Source organism: Dendropsophus ebraccatus, chromosome 2 (assembly GCF_027789765.1).
Source record: "Dendropsophus ebraccatus isolate aDenEbr1 chromosome 2, aDenEbr1.pat, whole genome shotgun sequence".
Taxonomy (NCBI): domain Eukaryota; kingdom Metazoa; phylum Chordata; class Amphibia; order Anura; family Hylidae; genus Dendropsophus; species Dendropsophus ebraccatus.
Genome location: NC_091455.1, coordinates 37,025,544 through 37,044,377, shown reverse-complemented (window position 1 = coordinate 37,044,377; position 18,834 = coordinate 37,025,544). Strand labels below are relative to the sequence as shown.

At 44.8% G+C, this 18,834-nt stretch overlaps 2 protein-coding genes across 4 annotated transcripts in view; both read right to left on the bottom strand.

Annotated features, from left to right (window-relative positions):
- The window catches only part of NECAB1 (N-terminal EF-hand calcium binding protein 1), a 117,324-nt gene extending 100,617 nt beyond the window's left edge, over positions 1–16,707 (bottom strand). The window contains exons 1-2 of the mRNA XM_069959890.1: positions 16,576–16,707; positions 8,789–8,813 (exon numbers count right to left, since the gene is read on the bottom strand). Of these exons, the coding sequence (XP_069815991.1) occupies positions 8,789–8,813; positions 16,576–16,674 (124 nt within the window). The 5' untranslated portion in view covers positions 16,675–16,707. The remainder of the gene's footprint in view (positions 1–8,788; positions 8,814–16,575) is intronic.
- A 1,372-nt stretch (positions 16,708–18,079) lies between these two features.
- Positions 18,080–18,834, bottom strand: part of RIDA (reactive intermediate imine deaminase A homolog) — a 41,058-nt gene continuing 40,303 nt past the window's right edge. For all 3 annotated transcript variants that reach the window (XM_069959887.1, XM_069959888.1, XM_069959889.1), the window contains exon 6: positions 18,080–18,315. In XM_069959887.1, coding sequence (XP_069815988.1) covers positions 18,247–18,315 — 69 coding nt within the window. In that variant the 3' untranslated portion in view covers positions 18,080–18,246. The remainder of the gene's footprint in view (positions 18,316–18,834) is intronic.

Sequence of the window (18,834 nt, the reverse complement as noted above, 5' to 3'; positions counted from 1 at the left end):
GCCGCGGCCAGTGATTGGCTGAGCGGCCTGTCAGCTAAGACAGGCCGCTCTGAAACTGCAGCGCGTGGGACCCGGGGAGAAGCAGAGTGCAAGAGGAGCCCTGGACCATGTATAGGTAATGTATGCAGTTTAAAGCAAGGGCAGCAAGAACATCGGTGATGATGTCCATGCAGCCCTTGTTAAACGATTATCGGGCCGTGTAATGGTGCGTTTACACAGAGAGATTTATCTGTCAGATTTTGGAAGCCAAAGCCAGCACTGGATTAAAAAAAGAGGAGAAATCTCAATCTTTCCTCTATGACCTGCTCCCTGTTTATAGTCTGTTCCTGGCTTTGGCTTCCAAAATCTGTCAGATAAATCTCTCTGTGTAAACGCACTATAATAGGCCCAGTAAACGAGTGCCGATCTAGCAGATCAGCGCTCATTTACAGTTATTATCGGGCCATGTAATAGTACCCCTTATATGTATTTTCCATTATTTTGAAGGGTTATGCAAAATAATATTTCCTTTCTATATTATTTTCTTTACTGCATATACAGTCCAGAACCAGTCCCTGAGGTTGATCTTTATTAGAGATGAGCGAACCTGGAGCATGCCCAAGTCGATCCGAACCCGAACTTTCAGCATTTGATTAGCAGTGGCTGCTGAACTTGGATAAAGCCCTAAGGCTATGTGGAAATCATGGATATAGTCATTGGCTGTATCCATGTTTTCCAGACAACCTTAGAGCTTTATCCAAGTTCAGCAGCCCCAGCTAATCAAATACCGAACATTCGGGTTCGGATCGACTCGAACCCGAACCCGGTCATCTCTAACTTCTCATCTCATAACTTCTCATGTAATCGCAGCCAATTATATTTATATTTTAATTAACTTCTTTATATGGAGATCATAAAGTAAGATTCAGTGCAGCAGAGTTATATACAACTTATCATTTTGATGCCGTTTTTGGAGCCAATATCAGGAGTGGATTGCAAAATAGAGGGAATTATAGGAAAATTGGAATCCTTCTTTTGGCTTCTAAAAGCGCAGAAGAATGGCAGATGTAACCTCATGCTGAAGAGCCGATTTTGTCATTTGGCATTACACATTGTGAAATATTAGTTTATTATCAGTAATTTGCACAGAAGAAAATGATAAATGATGATCTGTGCTGAGCTATTTCTGTACTTGTGCTTGGTATACAGTCATTCTGTGTTTGCTGTTGTACTAATATGCAACTCAGCTACATCAAAGGTATCTAAAACATTGAAGGACTGTAAGGGCAGATTTGGCATAAGCTATAAGCCAGTTCCTATATCTTCATGATTATATTGTACAGTGTGTATACAGCGATCTGTTATGAAGTGACAGGATGCTAAAACCATCAGTAATAATTTCCAATCTGAGACACACAAAATAAAACAAGTGCAGTACAAAAAAAAATAAAATAAATAATAATAATAATAATAAAAAATTATATATATATATTCCTCTTTATACTAACGGGTCATCCTCTGTCTGCACCAGCACCTGTACACACACAGCCGCACACATTGGGTTATTTTTCCCCCTTCTGTGGATGGCGGTACAGACAGTCCAAGTGGGTCAGTTGCCACTCAGGACTGCCGTGACAAAAGCCTCAGGGACCCACAACAACCTGGCAGGTTACCATTTGAGGAACACAGCTAGCCATACAAAAAGCAGGGACCAACATCACACCTGTGTCCTGTATTACTGGATATGTCACTCAGTGCCCTCAACCAGCAACAGATGGATCTTCATAGTTGTGAATACAGCTTGTTCTTCAGAATTTATGCCAGCCCCTCCAGATGAGCATAATACTGGGACCCCCACTCACGGTAGCCTCCCTAGTCTCCTAACTGTAAACTCAATTAAGTCACCTCCTATAGAGACTTTGCCGAAACACTAAAATTCTATTTCCAGTATATCTGCTATCAACATGGAGCCCTGAGTTTATAGGGATCCCGTCAAGCCAACTCTCAAGCTACTATTTTAGCACTTTGTGCACAAGGACTTTGTATTTTGTGTACTGCACCCAGGGCCGGATTAAGGGTGGTGGAGGCCCTGGGCCCCCCCATTTTCTTAGCACCTACCCCTCCTCGCTCCTGGCTGTATGGCTCAGCATCCTCCTCTGTTCTGCAGATGATGGTCCCTAGAGGCTGCAGTCAAGAGGAAGATGCCAAGCCCAAGAGACAGGATGGGGGAGGGGTGAGCATCGCGGTGTGTTCCCACTTAATTCAATGCAAGAACACAGCACTTTCTGTGCTCTCTTGCCCACTGTGTTAGCCCCCACAGCTAGCATATGCAGTTGTGAATCGCAGGCAGAACCTGGACTTGCAAGTCTAAGTCCCATCTTCAGTTCCCAACCATATAAACTACCTGAAGCAGTAAAGAGCAGAAAGTACTTAAAGGCTGTGTACAATCTATAGCGGATATGGTACATGTGAACGTACCCTAAGGATCATGGCATATATAGCTGCACACGGGCTATATATATACACAATATGCTGCACACAGGCTATATATACACCATATGCTGCACACAGGCTATATATCATACACTGCACACAGGCTATATACCATACACTGCACACAGGCTATATACCATACGCTGCACACAGGCTATATATCATATGCTGCACACAGGCTATATACCATACACTGCACACAGGCTATATACCATACACTGCACACAGGCTATATACCATATGCTGCACACAGGCTATATGTCATATGCTGCACACAGGCTATATATCAAACACTGCACACAGGCTATATATTATAGGCTGCACACAGGCAATATATCATAGGCTGCACACAGGCTACGTATCATACACTGCACACAGACTATATACCATACACTGCACACAGGCAATATATCATAGGCTGCACACAGGCTATGTATCATAAACTGCACACAGACTATATACCATACACTGCACACAGGCTACATATATATAATATATATATATATATATATATATATATATATACCCCTGCTCTGATATATGCCCCCATAGTTTATGCCCTCGGCTCTGATATATGCCCCCTGCTCTGATATATGCCCCTATAGTATATACCCCTGCTCTGATATATGCCCCTATAGTATATATCCCTGCTCTGATATGTTCGTCTATAGTATATACCCCTGCTCTGATGTACCAATACAAAACAAAACCTCATACTCACCTGATCTGGGCAGATGACAGGTCTTCTCTCTTCTGGCTCTTCTCTGTTCCTTCAGCCTGTCAGCCACTGTGACAGATCCTTCAGCATGCTCCATGATGTCACATCCCTGCTGGAGAGATCAGGTTTCCTTGCTGAGGTCCCAGCAGCCCTCTCCTCAGTGAGGGGGAGGGGCAAGGGGGAGTGGGGACCTCAGTAGGAGACAGGCACCCGGAAGCTTGACAGGAAGAATCCATTCAAAGACCCACCAGCGGGGAGTCTGAGCCAGCCAGTAGGGAGATGCTTACACAGGATTAACCCTACACCTCCCTCCCTCCCTGGACAGCATGCAGTGTGGCCAGTGCTGTGTCCAGGTAGGGTTTCCACATGCTTTTTGCGCAAGGGACTGGCTCCCAGAGACCACTTCTGGGTTTGGGCTGGTGGAGGCCCCCTAGTGGTGGAGGCCTCTGGGCATGTGCCTCTTGTGCCCTCCCTTTAATCCGGCCCTGACAGCACCTTTAAGAGAACTACAAGTAAAGTGCTATCTGGACTCTGTGGCTTCCTTGCCTTGCACCATCACACCACAAGGACTATACCTTTAATGGGCGTGTGTTATGACCCAGGGAGGGCACCCCAGGGTTACCACATTTATGTTGGCAGAACATGCCATAACCAGATGTCTGCTATAGGTCGGTAGGAAGTTGTGAAATGCTCTACAAAGGTAGGGTGGGGTCTGCTGTGTTGTTTTCAAACCTCAGCATGTTCTAGGAATTATGATTTTTCAGGTTTCTCTATAGAAAAAAAAACACCTGAAAAAATGCATGACTGATTAAAAACAATTAGGAAATTCTTGCATTTTTCACAGTGCAAGGTACTGCAGCATTGTTCCATTGAAGTGAATGGACTGAGGGATTACTGCGCACAGCTGTGTCAAACCTTATAGCGATTACAGGGGTCAATGTAAAGATTGAAGTGGCTTCGTTGATTACATAAGTGCCGCAGGCCGTTCAGACAGCTGATCAGCTGGGGAGCCAGGGGTTAGATCCCCACTGATCTAATATTAATGTACAGTGTTCAATGGACTATTCTAAGGACATGCCATCAATTTTTAAAGTTTGTATAGCCACTTTAACCTTGGAAAAAAATAGTACCTTGCATTAGGATGCAAAAATGTCATGAAAACAGAGTCCAACATATCTTAGGCCCGGCTCACACTACATTTTTCCAATCCTTGTTTTTCTCTTTACAAAAACGGATGGAAAAAATGGATGTATTTTTAAAGCATCTGTTTTTCCATTGACTTCCATTATTAAAAAAAAAAATGGATCAAAACGCATCCGTTTTTTTAACAATAGAGTTTCTATAACAATCACAATTCAAAAGTTATAAAATAAAAAAAATCATCGCTATAATGAGCAGATTACTCCAACCTGCACAACAGTGAGAGGATTACCATTCCATTTCCACAGACAGTGGTAAAACTGAACATTTTTGGATTAAAGCAGCGGAGTGACACCGGACGGCCTTATCATTAATCTGCAGGAATGATGCTTAAAGCCAATTTATTCTGCAAACAAAACAAATCATGTCTATGTACAATATATATGGTTTATTTAACAATCAGAGCTCTATTAAGTTCTTTTCTCATATTAACGCCCACTTTCTAGGATAAACCGTGTGTGAGGAGCATTAGTTCTGGCCATTATAAAACTTGTATATTGCATTTTCCACCAGCTTTCCCTTCTGCAGGCGCTCTCTCTCTCTCTCTCTCTCTCTCTCTCTCTCTCTCTCTATATATATATATATATATATATATATATATATATATATATATATATTTAAGTTATCCCTCTGTTAGAGGGTGGAGACTTCTTGCCATGATATCTCCCATACACTGCTAATTAAATTGTTATGATACATAGTCTTGGGTCCTCAAAGAAGGGATGGGCCCTACCAACTAATGTGAGCGTCGGATGTATTTTAGAGAGTAGAAGGTCTTAATTTACTTATCAAAAAAGCAAAAATCCTTGTAAATAGGAGTAACCCCAGGAGCGGGCTGCCACTGTGTAGGCCATTGTGTGCTGCCTTTGTTGTATTACATTTATAGCCTGGACTGCAAAGCCTGTGGACTCATTGATCAGTGCTGGAGATATAGTGTAAAAGGTCAAGTCAGATGGTGTGTAACAACATTGAGGATTTATAATTGACGGTTTGCCTTTATGATGGACCGTCAATGTATGATCTGAGGGGCCTGACTGCTGAGACCCCCAGGATGAATGTGCGTAGCTCCTTGGCCTTTTCATTGCATGTACATACAATATGGCTGCGACACATACTGCAGCCTCGCATACTGAAGTGAATGGGCAGAACCAAAGTTACTGTAGCCGGTGCAGGCACACACATGTACATTACTGTAGTACACTAGTTAGCCCCGATGCTCCTCCGCTCTGCTGATCCTTGAAGGTCCCAGTGGACTCCAACAATCATACATTAGTTTTTTTCCCAATACAAAAAAAGAACCACTGAATTTGAGCAACAAAATCCCTAAATAAAAAATGTAAATATTCACCCCCACCACCAGGAGCACCAACTATCAGGTATCAGGATAGAAATAGGAGGCCTTGTAAATCTGCAGTTACAGCATAAATTACATAGGCATCATAAATGGTATTAATTAAACATTAATTTCAATATCAGTTGCTCTTTAAAAGGGAAATCTGGTCTCAGTTGTTATAAAATGGCAGGGGCACGGGGGGGGGGGGGGGGATATATAACTGTACATTAATAATGGCTAGGCCACTCTTTGACCCCTAAACTGACAGTTGATTATGTGATATTATACTGCTGAGACATGTCTGAACAGAAAGGGAAGCAAGGAATGTCTCCCAAATCTAGATGGTCTTACCAAGTCCCCCTGAGTATTATGAGCTGTCTCTCGTCTTTCTAGCTGCTGCTGTTCCTCAGTTAAAAGTTTTTCTAAAAGCCAATCTATATCCAAGATGGCACCGAACGCAAAACTACATTTCCCTTCATGCACTGCATTGCAGAACCAACTGGCAAGTGTCTGCCTCATCTTGTAGTATCTGCTTCTGATTTACACTGTAAACAAAATGTCTATCTATCCAGTTTAGAAAGAGAGAGAGGGGTGAAAGAACTGTGTTTCGTTTCCCTTATACTGCTCAGCAGTGGCGGATTTAAAGTACGCTGGGCCCCGGGCTGTCCACCCAACCTGGCCCCCCCCCAGTCAATTCGCTCACATTATAATCCACTACTGCCCCCCCCCCCCCAATGCTGTCCCCAATAAACACTGCCTGCCTCCCCTCCCTGCTGGCCCAATAAACATAATGTTCGGTCCCTTGCTGCTACCCCCAGTAAGCATTGCCCACCCCACCTCCACTGCCCCCAATAAACATATTGCCTCTTGTTCCCCTGCTGTTGCCCCCAATAAACATATTGCCACCTTACCTGGTCCCCTGATGTTGCCCCCCCCGAAGGTCACAGCAGCACAGAGGATGTCAGGAGAGGAGGGTGCTGATCTTATAGGAGAGGTCACAGCAGCACAGAGGATGTCAGAAGAGGAGGGTGCTGGTCTATAGGGGAGGTCACAGCAGCACAGAGGATGTCAGGAGAGGAGGGGGCTGATCTATAGGGGAGGTCCAAGCAGCACAGAGGATGTCAGGAGAAGAGGGTGCTGATCTATAGGAGAGGTCAGAGCAGCACAGAGGATGTCAGGAGAGGAGGGTGCTGCTTATAGGTGGTCCCCCCTCTGCCCCCCCTTATAGATGGTCCCCCTCTTTCCCCCTCTATAGATGGTCCCCCTCTTTCCCCCCTTATAGGTGATCCCCCTCTGGACCCCCTTATAGATGGTCCTCCTCTTTCCCCCCTTATAGATGGTCCCCCTCTTTTCCCCCTTATAGGTGGTCCCCCTCTTTCCCCCATTATAGGTGATCCCCCTCTGGCCCCCCTTATAGATGGTCCCCCTCTTTCCCCCCTTATAGATGGTCCCCCTCTTTCCCCCCTTATAGGTGGTCCCCCTCTTTCCCCCCTTATTGGTGGTCCCCCTCTTTCCCCCCTTATAGGTGGTCCCCCTCTTCCCCCCCCCCTTATAGATGGTCCCCCTCTTTCCCCCCCCTTATAGATGGTCCCCCTCTTTCCCCCCCTTATAGATGGTCCCCCTCTTTCCCCCCCCTTATAGATGGTCCCCCTCTTCCCCCCCCCCTTATAGATGGTCCCCCCCCCCCCCCTATAGATGGTCCCCCCTCTTCCCTCCTTATAGATGGTCCCCCTCTTTCCCCCTCTATAGATGGTCCCCCTCTTCCCCCCCCCTTATAGATGGTCCCCCTCTTTCCCCCCCCCTTATAGATGGTCCCCCTCTTTCCCCCCCTTATAGACGGTCCCCCTCTTCCCCCCCCTTATAGATGGTCTCCCTCTTTCCCCCCCTTATAGATGGTCCCTCTTTCCCCCTCTATAGATGGTCCCCCTCTTCTCCCCTTTATAGATGGTCCCCCTCTTTCTCTCCTTTATAGATGCCCCCCCCTCAGTCAGTAAATAACACAAAAATAACAAAATACAACTCACCTACCCTGCGTTCCCCAGTCGATCCTCTCTCCTTCTGCAGTCTTCGGCTGATGCGCGGCTGCCGGGGGTATCCCGTCCTCTCCCCGGCAGCGAGTGCATCACACAGCTCCTAGTGCACTAGGCGTACAGGGAGCTGTGTGATGCGCGCTGCCGGGGAGAGGACGGGACACCCCCGGCAGCCGCGCATCAGCCGGAGACTCTTGTGACCGCAAGCGAAACAATGCTTGCGGTCACAAGAGTGCAGCGGCGAGGGGGCCTCCCAGGCGGAATTATAATGTGGGCGGCGTGGCATGGGCCCTCCCGGAGCCTCGGGTCCCGGGCGGCTGCCCAAACCGCCCACATTATAATCCGCCACTGCTGCTCAGGAGGCTGTCACTGTACTCTTGTTTCCCCACCCCTTGGTCAGGTGCTTACTGATTGATGTGATGTCAGTGGTGGGCGGGGTTACAGAAGAGGTGTTACAGGTGTTAGCCTGGCAACAGAAGAGATAGAGATCATGTGACTTTGGTCTCAGAGGGGAGGGGAGGGGAGGACAGAGGAGTGGAGACAAAGTGGACCAGGAAGTGAGGATTTTCTGCAGCTTCAGGCTTCAGGGTGTGAATCAGGATGTGCTGTAGACAAATGGCCCAAATCATGCAAAAGAAATCTACTACAAACAAGCTTAGATTATGGGTGGGAACTGAACAGGGTTAAATCTTTATTTAACTCTATGGCACACTGGGACCCGGGAACTCTGTTTTGGAACTGCTACAAAATTCAGAATTTTTGCGCTGAATGTAAATTAAACAATTAAAAAAAAATTGCCAGCATTTTGCAACAGCTTCAGAGCCACAGGCTAGGGACCATGCTCTAGTGGATAGATGAGATACATACATTTAGCCAAAGACCCCTCAGATTGTGCCATGTGTTGTATATTCCTCCTGATTATCATAGGTATATAGCATAGGTATATAGCATGACTCCAGATGGATTGTAGACGCATAAATAATCTTCACTCTGTACAGATAAATAATGATATATTCAATGCTGTCATGTTCTTACCATTTTTGTCTGCTCTCCTCAATATCTGAAAGAAAGAAGGAAAAGAAATGACTACCTCTGTACAAGTGACAGGCACATTCATGCCAATTAAATCTGACATCTTTTTAATATGTCTTGTAGAACCTCACATAATACAGCAGCTTCTAAATTACCTGATGTGTTATATGACTCACAGACAGAAGAATAGCGCACGGATATATGGTTATGTAGGTAAAACAGTATCTATCTATCTATCTATCTAAAATATTGAACCTCTTAAAAAGTCAACAGTTCAAGATTACAAAAGAAAACTAAGGCTATGTTCACATTACTGCAGACATTTCTAGGGCTGTCTTATTTCTCTTGCTGGGCTTGTATAAATCCAAGCTACAGAAACAACCTCTCTCAGATGAAATGGATCTATCTGCATCCCACCTGCCATGTGTGGACATAGTCAGACATTGATCACTTTAGACAGTGTGTTTATTGCAAATCGTTCTGCTCCCACAGGGGATCAGGGCTCCTGACATATCTGCTTTGGTCAATCTAGTGTTTAACATTAACTATTCTAGAGCATCGTCTCTAAATACTCTGCCCACATAGTGCCCTGTACAGGGTGACGTCCCCATCATAGACATGGAGCTGTGAGCGTGATCTGAAATCAGCACCCCATTTACATGATTTGTGATGTCCCGCACCAAAAATTCATTGCTATTTTAACATGTAACCACGGCCTAAGGTACCTATTCCCTCTATCTTCCCCCAGCTGCCAATGGAATTCTCTACAGTAAACCAGTCTCTTAATAAAGTATAGCATAGCTTCATGCCTGTAGGTCATGTATAGCATGGCTTCCTGTCTCTAGGTGATGTATAGCATGGCTTCCTGCCTCTAGGTGATGTATAGCATGGCTTCCTGCCTCTCAGTGATGTATAGCATGGCTTCCTGCCTCTCAGTGATGTATAGCATGGCTTCCTGCCTCTCAGTGATGTATAGCATGGCTTCCTGCCTCTATGTGATGTATAGCATGGCTTCCTGCCTCTATGTGATGTATAGCATGGCTTTCTGCCTCTCGGTGATGTATAGCATGGCTTCCTGCCTCTCGGTGATGTATGGCACGGCTTCCTGCCTCTATGTGATGTATAGCATGGCTTCCTGCCTGTAGGTGATGTATAGCATGGCTTCCTGCCTCTCGGTGATGTATAGCATGGCTTCCTGCCTCTCAGTGATGTATAGCATGGCTTCCTGCCTGTAGGTGATGTATAGCATGGCTTCCTGCCTGTAGGTAATGTATAGCATGGCTTCCTGCCTGTAGGTAATGTATAGCATGGCTTCCTGCCTGTAGGTAATGTATAGCATAGCTTCCTGCCTCTCAGTGATGTATAGCATGGCTTCCTGCCTGTAGGTGATGTATAGCATGGCTTCCTGCCTGTAGGTAATGTATAGCATGGCTTCCTGCCTGTAGGTAATGTATAGCATGGCTTCCTGCCTGTAGGTAATGTATAGCATGGCTTCCTGCCGCGATGTAATGTACAGCATGGCTCCCTGTCTATAGTTGATGTACATCATGGCTTCCTGCCTGTAGGTCATGTATAGCATGGCTTCCTGCCTCTCAGTGATGTATAGCATGGCTTCCTGCCTCTCAGTGATGTATAGCATGGCTTCCTGCCTCTAGGTGATGTATAGCATGGCTTCCTGCCTGTAGGTCATGTACATCATAGCTTCCTGCCTGTAGGTCATGTATAGCATGGCTTCCTGCCTCTCGGTGATGTATAGCATGGCTTCCTGCCTCTCGGTGATGTATACAGTGGTGGTCTTTGGCACCAAGCACCCCAAGCGATCGCTTGGGGCCCCCAACATCCAGGGGGCCCCCACGCCCGGCTCTTGTGCTCAAGACCGCTGGACAGGGCCGTTGCCCCGCTTGCTGCTGCCATCTGAACTGTAACTATGAGCACTCGTAATGAGCTCTCATAGTTACATGCAGCAGCAATGACAGGGCGGGAGACATTGGCTCCCTTCCTGTCAGTCACTCTTGTGGCCGCAGGAAGGGTTTTCCTTGCGGTCACAAGTGGCAGCTTTGTCCTTGTGGTGCCTGCGCTCCAGTGACATCACTGGAGCATCGGCGCCAGAACAAGGGGAGTGAGGCCTCTTGTGATCGCAGGGAAAACCCTTCCTGCGGCCACAAGAGTGAAGAGAAGAGGAGACGCCCGGACCCAGGTGAGTATAAGTGTTTGTTTGATTGTGTTAGGGAGCGCACATCGGGGGTCTATATAAATGGGGGAAGCACACAGGGGGGCTATATAACAGGGGGAACACACAGGGGGGCTATAGACTACTGGGGCTTCACAGAGGGGTCTATATACTACTGGGGGCAGCACACAGGGGGCCTATATACTACTTGGGGCAGCAGAATGGGGTCTATATACAACTTGGAGAACACACAGAAGGTCTATATCCAAGTGGGGGAGCACACAGGGGGGCTATATACTACTGGGGGAGCACACAGGGGTCTATATACTACTGGTGGGGCACACGGGGGGGTCTATATACTACTGGGGGAACCACATAGGGGGTTTATATACTACTGGAGGAGCACACAGGGGGTATATACAACTGGGGGCAGCACACAGGGGGTCTATATACAATTGGGGCAGCACACAGGAGGTCTATATACTTCTGGGGGAGCACACGGGGGGCTATATATAACTGGGGGAACACACAGGGGTCTAAATACTACTGGGGGAAGCAAACAAGGGGTATATACTACTGGGGGCAGGACACAAGGGGTATATACTATTGGGGCAGCACACAAGGAGTATATATTACTGGCGGTAGCGCACAAGGGGTATATACTACTGGGGGCAATACACAGTGGTCTATTGTTTTGGAACGCGTGTCGAGGGGGGGGGGCCCAGACATAACTTCGCTTGGGGCCCCAGAAAAGCCAAGACCGCCCCTGGATGTATAGCATGGCTTCCTGCCTCTTGGTGATGTATAGCATGGCTTCCTGCCTCTCAGTGATGTATAGCATGGCTTCCTGCCTCTATGTGATGTATAGCATGGCTTCCTGCCTCTATGTGATGTATAGCATGGCTTTCTGCCTCTCGGTGATGTATAGCATGGCTTCCTGCCTCTCGGTGATGTATAGCATGGCTTCCTGCCTCTCAGTGATGTATAGCATGGCTTCCTGCCTGTAGGTGATGTATAGCATGGCTTCCTGCCTGTAGGTAATGTATAGCATGGCTTCCTGCCGCGATGTAATGTACAGCATGGCTCCCTGTCTATAGTTGATGTACATCATGGCTTCCTGCCTGTAGGTCATGTATAGCATGGCTTCCTGCCTCTCAGTGATGTATAGCATGGCTTCCTGCCTCTCATTGATGTATAGCATGGCTTCCTGCCTCTAGGTGATGTATAGCATGGCTTCCTGCCTGTAGGTCATGTACATCATAGCTTCCTGCCTGTAGGTCATGTATAGCATGGCTTCCTGCCTCTCGGTGATGTACAGCATGGCTTCCTGCCTCTCGGTGATGTACAGCATGGCTTCCTGCCTCTCGGTGATGTATAGCATGGCTTCCTGCCTCTCAGTGATGTATAGCATGGCTTCCTGCCCTTAGGTGATGTATAGCATGGCTTCCTGCCTCTCGGTGATGTATGGCATGGCTTCCTGCCTCTCGGTGATGTATGGCATGGCTTCCTGCCTCTATGTGATGTATAGCATGGCTTCCTGCCTGTAGGTGATGTATAGCATGGCTTCCTGCCTGTAGGTAATGTATAGCATGGCTTCCTGCCTGTAGGTAATGTATAGCATGGCTTCCTGCCTGTAGGTAATGTATAGCATGGCTTCCTGCCGCGATGTAATGTACAGCATGGCTCCCTGTCTATAGTTGATGTACATCATGGCTTCCTGCCTGTAGGTCATGTATAGCATGGCTTCCTGCCTCTCAGTGATGTATAGCATGGCTTCCTGCCTCTCAGTGATGTATAGCATGGCTTCCTGCCTCTCAGTGATGTATAGCATGGCTTCCTGCCTCTCAGTGATGTATAGCATGGCTTCCTGCCTCTCAGTGATGTATAGCATGGCTTCCTGCCTCTCAGTGATGTATAGCATGGCTTCCTGCCTCTAGGTGATGTATAGCATGGCTTCCTGCCTGTAGGTCATGTACATCATAGCTTCCTGCCTGTAGGTCATGTATAGCATGGCTTCCTGCCTCTCGGTGATGTATAGCATGGCTTCCTGCCTCTCGGTGATGTATAGCATGGCTTCCTGCCTCTCGGTGATGTATAGCATGGCTTCCTGCCTCTCGGTGATGTATAGCATGACTTCCTGCCCTTAGGTGATGTATAGCATGGCTTCCTGCCCTTAGGTGATGTATAGCATGGCTTTCTGCCATTAGGTGATGTATAGGATGGCTTTCTGCCCTTAGGTGATATATAGCATGGCTTTCTACCCTTAGGTGATATATAGCATGGCTTTCCACCCTTAGGTGATATATATTACAGATCCTTGCCTTAAAGGGTTTATCCGATTCGGTAAAATACATTTTAAATCATCCCCCTCCTGGAGACCAACAATTCATGTAGGGGTGGAGAGCAGAGACGGAGATAATAGCTCACACACAATTTTCTGTGTCTTAAGCAGAAAGCAGCTGCTCAAAACTGATGGAAGGAGACAGAAAAGGTAAAGACATGCATGGAATGAATTGTTAGTCTCCAGAAAGGTGTGTGTGTGTGGGGGGGGGGGGGGGGGGGGGGGGGGGCAGATTCAACATACAATTTACCTACCCGGATAACCCCTTTAAGTAATATATAGACATGGCTACCTTCCTTTAGTTAATGTTTAGGACCTACATTTACATAATGTTCAACATGGCTGCATACATGTAAGTGATGTGTTACATGACTGCCTATAACACGGCTGCCTGTCTCTAGGTAATATATAACATAGCTGCCCACATATACAGTAGGTGATGTATAACATAAGTGCCCATCTTTAGGTGATGTATAATATTTCTTCCCGCCTATAGGTGATGTATCTTATGGCTGCCTTCAGATGATTGACATGCTGGTAGTGAAGATAGAGAAGAACTCTGACAAACAAGGTGCAGAAAAATGACTGGTGGCAAACATACTTTACACCATGGATGTCAAACCTGCTGCCTTCCACCTCCCAGCTGTTGAAAACTACAATTCCCATCATGCCTGGACTTCCCATGTCAAAACATGATAGGTATTGAAGTTAAAAACAGCTGTAGATTGCAGCAGATCGCAGGGCCTTGTGTGCAGCCCCCTACATAGAAGTATTTGGGAGCTACTAAAAGCCAAACTAGTAGCAATAGTAATTTGCCATATCTGCATAGGATTATATAGGATCACAAGATATTCTCATTGTAGCCCCAATACTAAAGCTTGGTTCACACACTAACATAATATAGATGCATATTTGCCTCTGCAGGTGCCGGACTGACTGCGAGTCTGATAACCTGAACAAACAGCTGTCATTTTGGGTCATCAGACTTGCGGATGAAATAGGGACTTGTGGCCGTAATACAAATACGTAAATGCTCCTGTATTATGGCAGACTTGCCCAGTAATTTTTGCGGGTCCTGTTCAAATAAATCCCATCTGCAGAAATCCATTCACATTTATTTACAGTATATTGTGCAACAAGTCCCCCTAAGTATTGGCACCCTAATATTCTCCATGTCTCTCCTGACTGCTGCCCTGTTATTGCTTTTTCTGGGTTATTTGTCAAAGACATTGCACAATATCTGCTCCTTTAATCGTTCATTTAACAATTATCCATTTTCATTAGTTCCATAGCAATAGGCCTGAAATATTCCTCGCTGGGATACTTTATATATAGCAGGAAATATTACGTAACAGTTGTAAAACAGAATGTCATGGCCAGAGAACTGGCAGATAGGGCTGAGCAAACAAATATGTGATTTCACTGCTGTTATTCAGCAACTGAGAGTCCCTACATGATACACAGGAATCTCTCATTTTCTCTGTTTTAGGGGGTGGGCTCACAGATTGCAGGTTCAGAGCCAGGGCTCCCTCTCTCTCCTCCACATAGCAGTAGCTAAACCCACTTTCTGTATTCGGTCTTGATTTGTCTGTTACTTGAGACAGACTGAGCCTAACAACAGGTATTGGACAGCCAATAGCTGATGTCTTGGGGTAAAGGTCCGTTTACACAGAAAGATTATCTGACAGTTTATCTGCCAAAGATTTGAAGGCAAAGCCAGGAATGGATTTAAAAAGAAGAAAAATCTCAGGCTTTCCTTTATGACCTAATCTGTTTATAGCCCATTCCTGGCTTTGGCTTTGAATTTTTGGCAGATAAGCTGTCAGATAATCTTTCTGTGTAAATGGACTCTAAGAAGTAAGTTTTAGTAAATGAAGCGATTTACAATATTGCAATATTGGTGATTTTAAAAAGATTTTTTTTTTAACAAGTCGCATGCATTTTTTTCTGTATAATGCTGTGTTAACAAGCCATACCATACTTTTCAGTAGACTTGAGATACATAGTATAGCTATTAATGTCTGGGTATGTCAGGACACTGTCCTAGTATATACGCCAGCTATGTAAATTTTCATGGGACAAAACTTATCTAATTTTTTTTATACGAGTTCAAGTGCTGTGAAAATAAAAAATAAACCATACTCACCTGCCCTGATTCCCTGCTGCTGACATTCTGCTGGTGCCCTCTACTCTCTATGACCCATTTGTGCAGAAAGTCTCCGCTTGGCCAGTCACTGGCCACACTGGCGACCTGCCTCAACAATGATTCAGAAACTAGCAGAAAACGCTGGCCGTTACAGTGGTGGGGGATCAGGGCGGGTGAGTAGTTTTTTTTTTTTTTTTTTTGGACTTTATTATTGTGTTAATAATATAACCATGTGTGATCCTACCACCATTATTTGCATGTGTGTATTTAGGATCTACTTACCTACCTGGAGTATCTGTTATCTATTTCTCTCTCTCTGTATAATTTATAAATATATATATATATATATATATATATATATATATATATATACACACACACACACTGAAACCTTTGATAACCACCCCAAATTTCATTGAAAAAAGGGTCTACAGGGGTGGTCCTTTCAGACAATACTTTGCACTAAACATGTAGGCATAGCATACGTATACACATTTTTATTTGTTCAGTATTCCTCACCTCCAGCATCTTCAATTATTTTCAGTAGCTAAAAACTGCACCTGCCACAAAGGAGGAGGAAACCGTACCTATATTTAACCCTGTATTTATTGTGTTCTTAATTTAGAAGGCATCAATATAGAAGCTGAATGTTGGGATTTCAGAGACCGAGTGCTGGTAATATTAAAAAAAAACACAGGACAAAGAAAAAAAATGTAATTATATATATATATATATATATATATATATATGTTATTCTAATCAGTCATATTGTGATCTTATGTGACATTTTATAATATCTCTCTCTCTCTCTCATATATATAAACTAATATATTTCATGTTAGCTTATTGGCATCTGCATTTTTCCAATAAATAGCATAGTACATATCCATAGGGTGAGATCGATATCCCATAGATCTGATCATTAAGATGTCAGTCCTATGTAAATGTAGATGACATTAGGGACTACTTGTATTAGAGATGACCATCTAATATGATCAGCAAGCGCTTCCCATCAGTGAGACTATTACAGTATAACACTCTGGAATGACAGATCGCTGTAACTCCTGTAAATAAAAGTTTTGTCATTAAGAAGAATTAGACAATTCCTTGCATCCCGATACATTCATACTTACATCCAGGAAGATGGACATGGCTTTAGTCATGTGCAGGGATGAGCTGATCTCTTCGGAAGAGTCAGTCCTGGAAGGAGAAGACATCTCCTGACTATCCATTCTGTAATCAATGCAGTGATTCAGACTGGTCAGGTGCCTGGATACCAGGTGAACTCCTCGGCTATGAAGCTTGGCTTTGTGAGTCAGAGATGCTCCCAGCTAATAACAATCTGCTGTGTGCTGATCCTCCTTCAGTTTCCTACAATCCCTCCCAAGTATGCTCATCCTCCTGATCAGCCCCCTACTCTACTCTTCCTACTGTTACTTCTGATGGCTTATTACATTATACGCTATATCAGACTCCTTGTATTATTACTAGATATATTAATCATGCATGAGGCAGTGGATCAATGATGAAGGATTCCAGTAAAATTATTGCAATTGTTCCAATTATTTTAAAAAACTAAGACGCTAAAAGATCACAGATGTTAAAGGTTATTGGGTATAGAGCGTGTGCGCCATCTAGTGCTCAGAAAGCGGTAATACTAAAGAGTGTTTTCTCATGTTGCTTTAGATTATGTCCCCTTTTTTCTTGTGTTCAGTTTCTTATTAATAACTCTTCCCTTTTTAACTTTATCTTTTCAATAGATGTTAAGAGTTGCAATTACCTCAGCCCTTTTCCATCTTATGCTATTCAGATTTAGGCCACATCCACACACTGTATTATTGCAATAAACAAAGGCCGTTATTGCAGGTTGTAGCCGCTGTTTATTAACAGTGTGAAATTACCTTACACTGTATGGTCGGTGTTCTCTGTGGCCACACAAAATAATTGACAGGTCTCATTTGTGCAGCCGCTATTCAGTGAACAGCGGTTGTACAAGATAGCCTTTGCACACAATGTAAAGTACGTCTCCTGGCCGTACTTTACATTGTGCTCTATGGCTAATTGGAGCGTGAGCACACCCGAATGTATGCCCGAATGTGCCAGCATTCCAATTCAAATAAAGTGATGTTCATCCAGCTGATACTACAGTATCGGCCCGGTGAACATGAGACAGCGGCCGTTGTTTGACACTGCAAACAATGGCCGATGTTCTCACAGCTTGTGAAAATGGCCTTAGGAGTAACTTAAAAGGAACAAAACATAAAAGTTGTGGTTGTCTCCCTGCTCTGGCAGTGTGAGTGAGACCGCTCCATAGAATTGCATTATGCGGCCATCTGGTCACGTGACGGAAGAGAGCACGCTGAGCTCAGACTTCTCCTGACTCGTTCTCCCAATGGGTTGTTGTCTGAACTGGGTGATCCTGATCAATGAAAACACAGCGGTCTAAAGTTTTTTTTTTTTATCATGACAGTGCCAGGTTTTGGGAACATTAGTCTCTGGGCCCTATTACACAGAGAGATTTATTTGACAGATTCAAGAATGAATGCATCTCCACCCTGTTCACACAGTGCAGTAGGTTTACCTAGAACAATGATTTATTCCTATGCAAATAGTAAAAAAATAAGAATTCCATATGAATCTGATAAAAAGTAACATTTAATCCAGTCATTAATTCCTATGTGCAGATGAGAGGTCACATACAATGTGCTAGAAGCATTGCGGCGCTATACATTAGGAATGTCTGAACCATTGTAGAAATTGTGTTTCTTTGAAATACTAGAAAGGCAGCCGTGTGTGATTGATCCTTATAGGGAACTGGAAACCTCAGTGATTGGTCCCAGGACAGCGACGGCTTCAATCTCTACTCTTCCTCCCTGGAAAAAGGAACAATAATAAAGATGTTACAGTAAAGCCATTATACGTATGGATATAATTTTTAGTGCTCCCATTGACTTTACTGAATGTACTGGATAACTATGTGTGTTAGGAACGGACTTCAAAGACAAGTCAAAATTTTTAATCAGGGCGTGGGAGTCTGAACCCCCACTGATTGGCAGATAAGAGTCAGGAGAAGCGCTCTGATCAGTGCTTCAATCGCTGTCTTGCTGCTCTTCATTATTTGTTGCAGGAATTTATATGTATAGTAAGTCTATGGAGCCAGTTTCCTGCAACAAGATGGGTAGTGAGCTGTGTGCTTCTCCTAGCTAGGTGTCACTACAAAGTAAATTTATTTTGGCAAACAAATAGGCCCTCATTTAGAATGCAAAGATCGAAAAACAAAAATGAAAACTCTGTGTGTAACACACACAAGACCTAAGGTCCTATTAGGCTAGGTTAAAGGGGTAGTGCGGCGCTAAGAAATTATTCACAGAATAACACACATTACAGAGTTA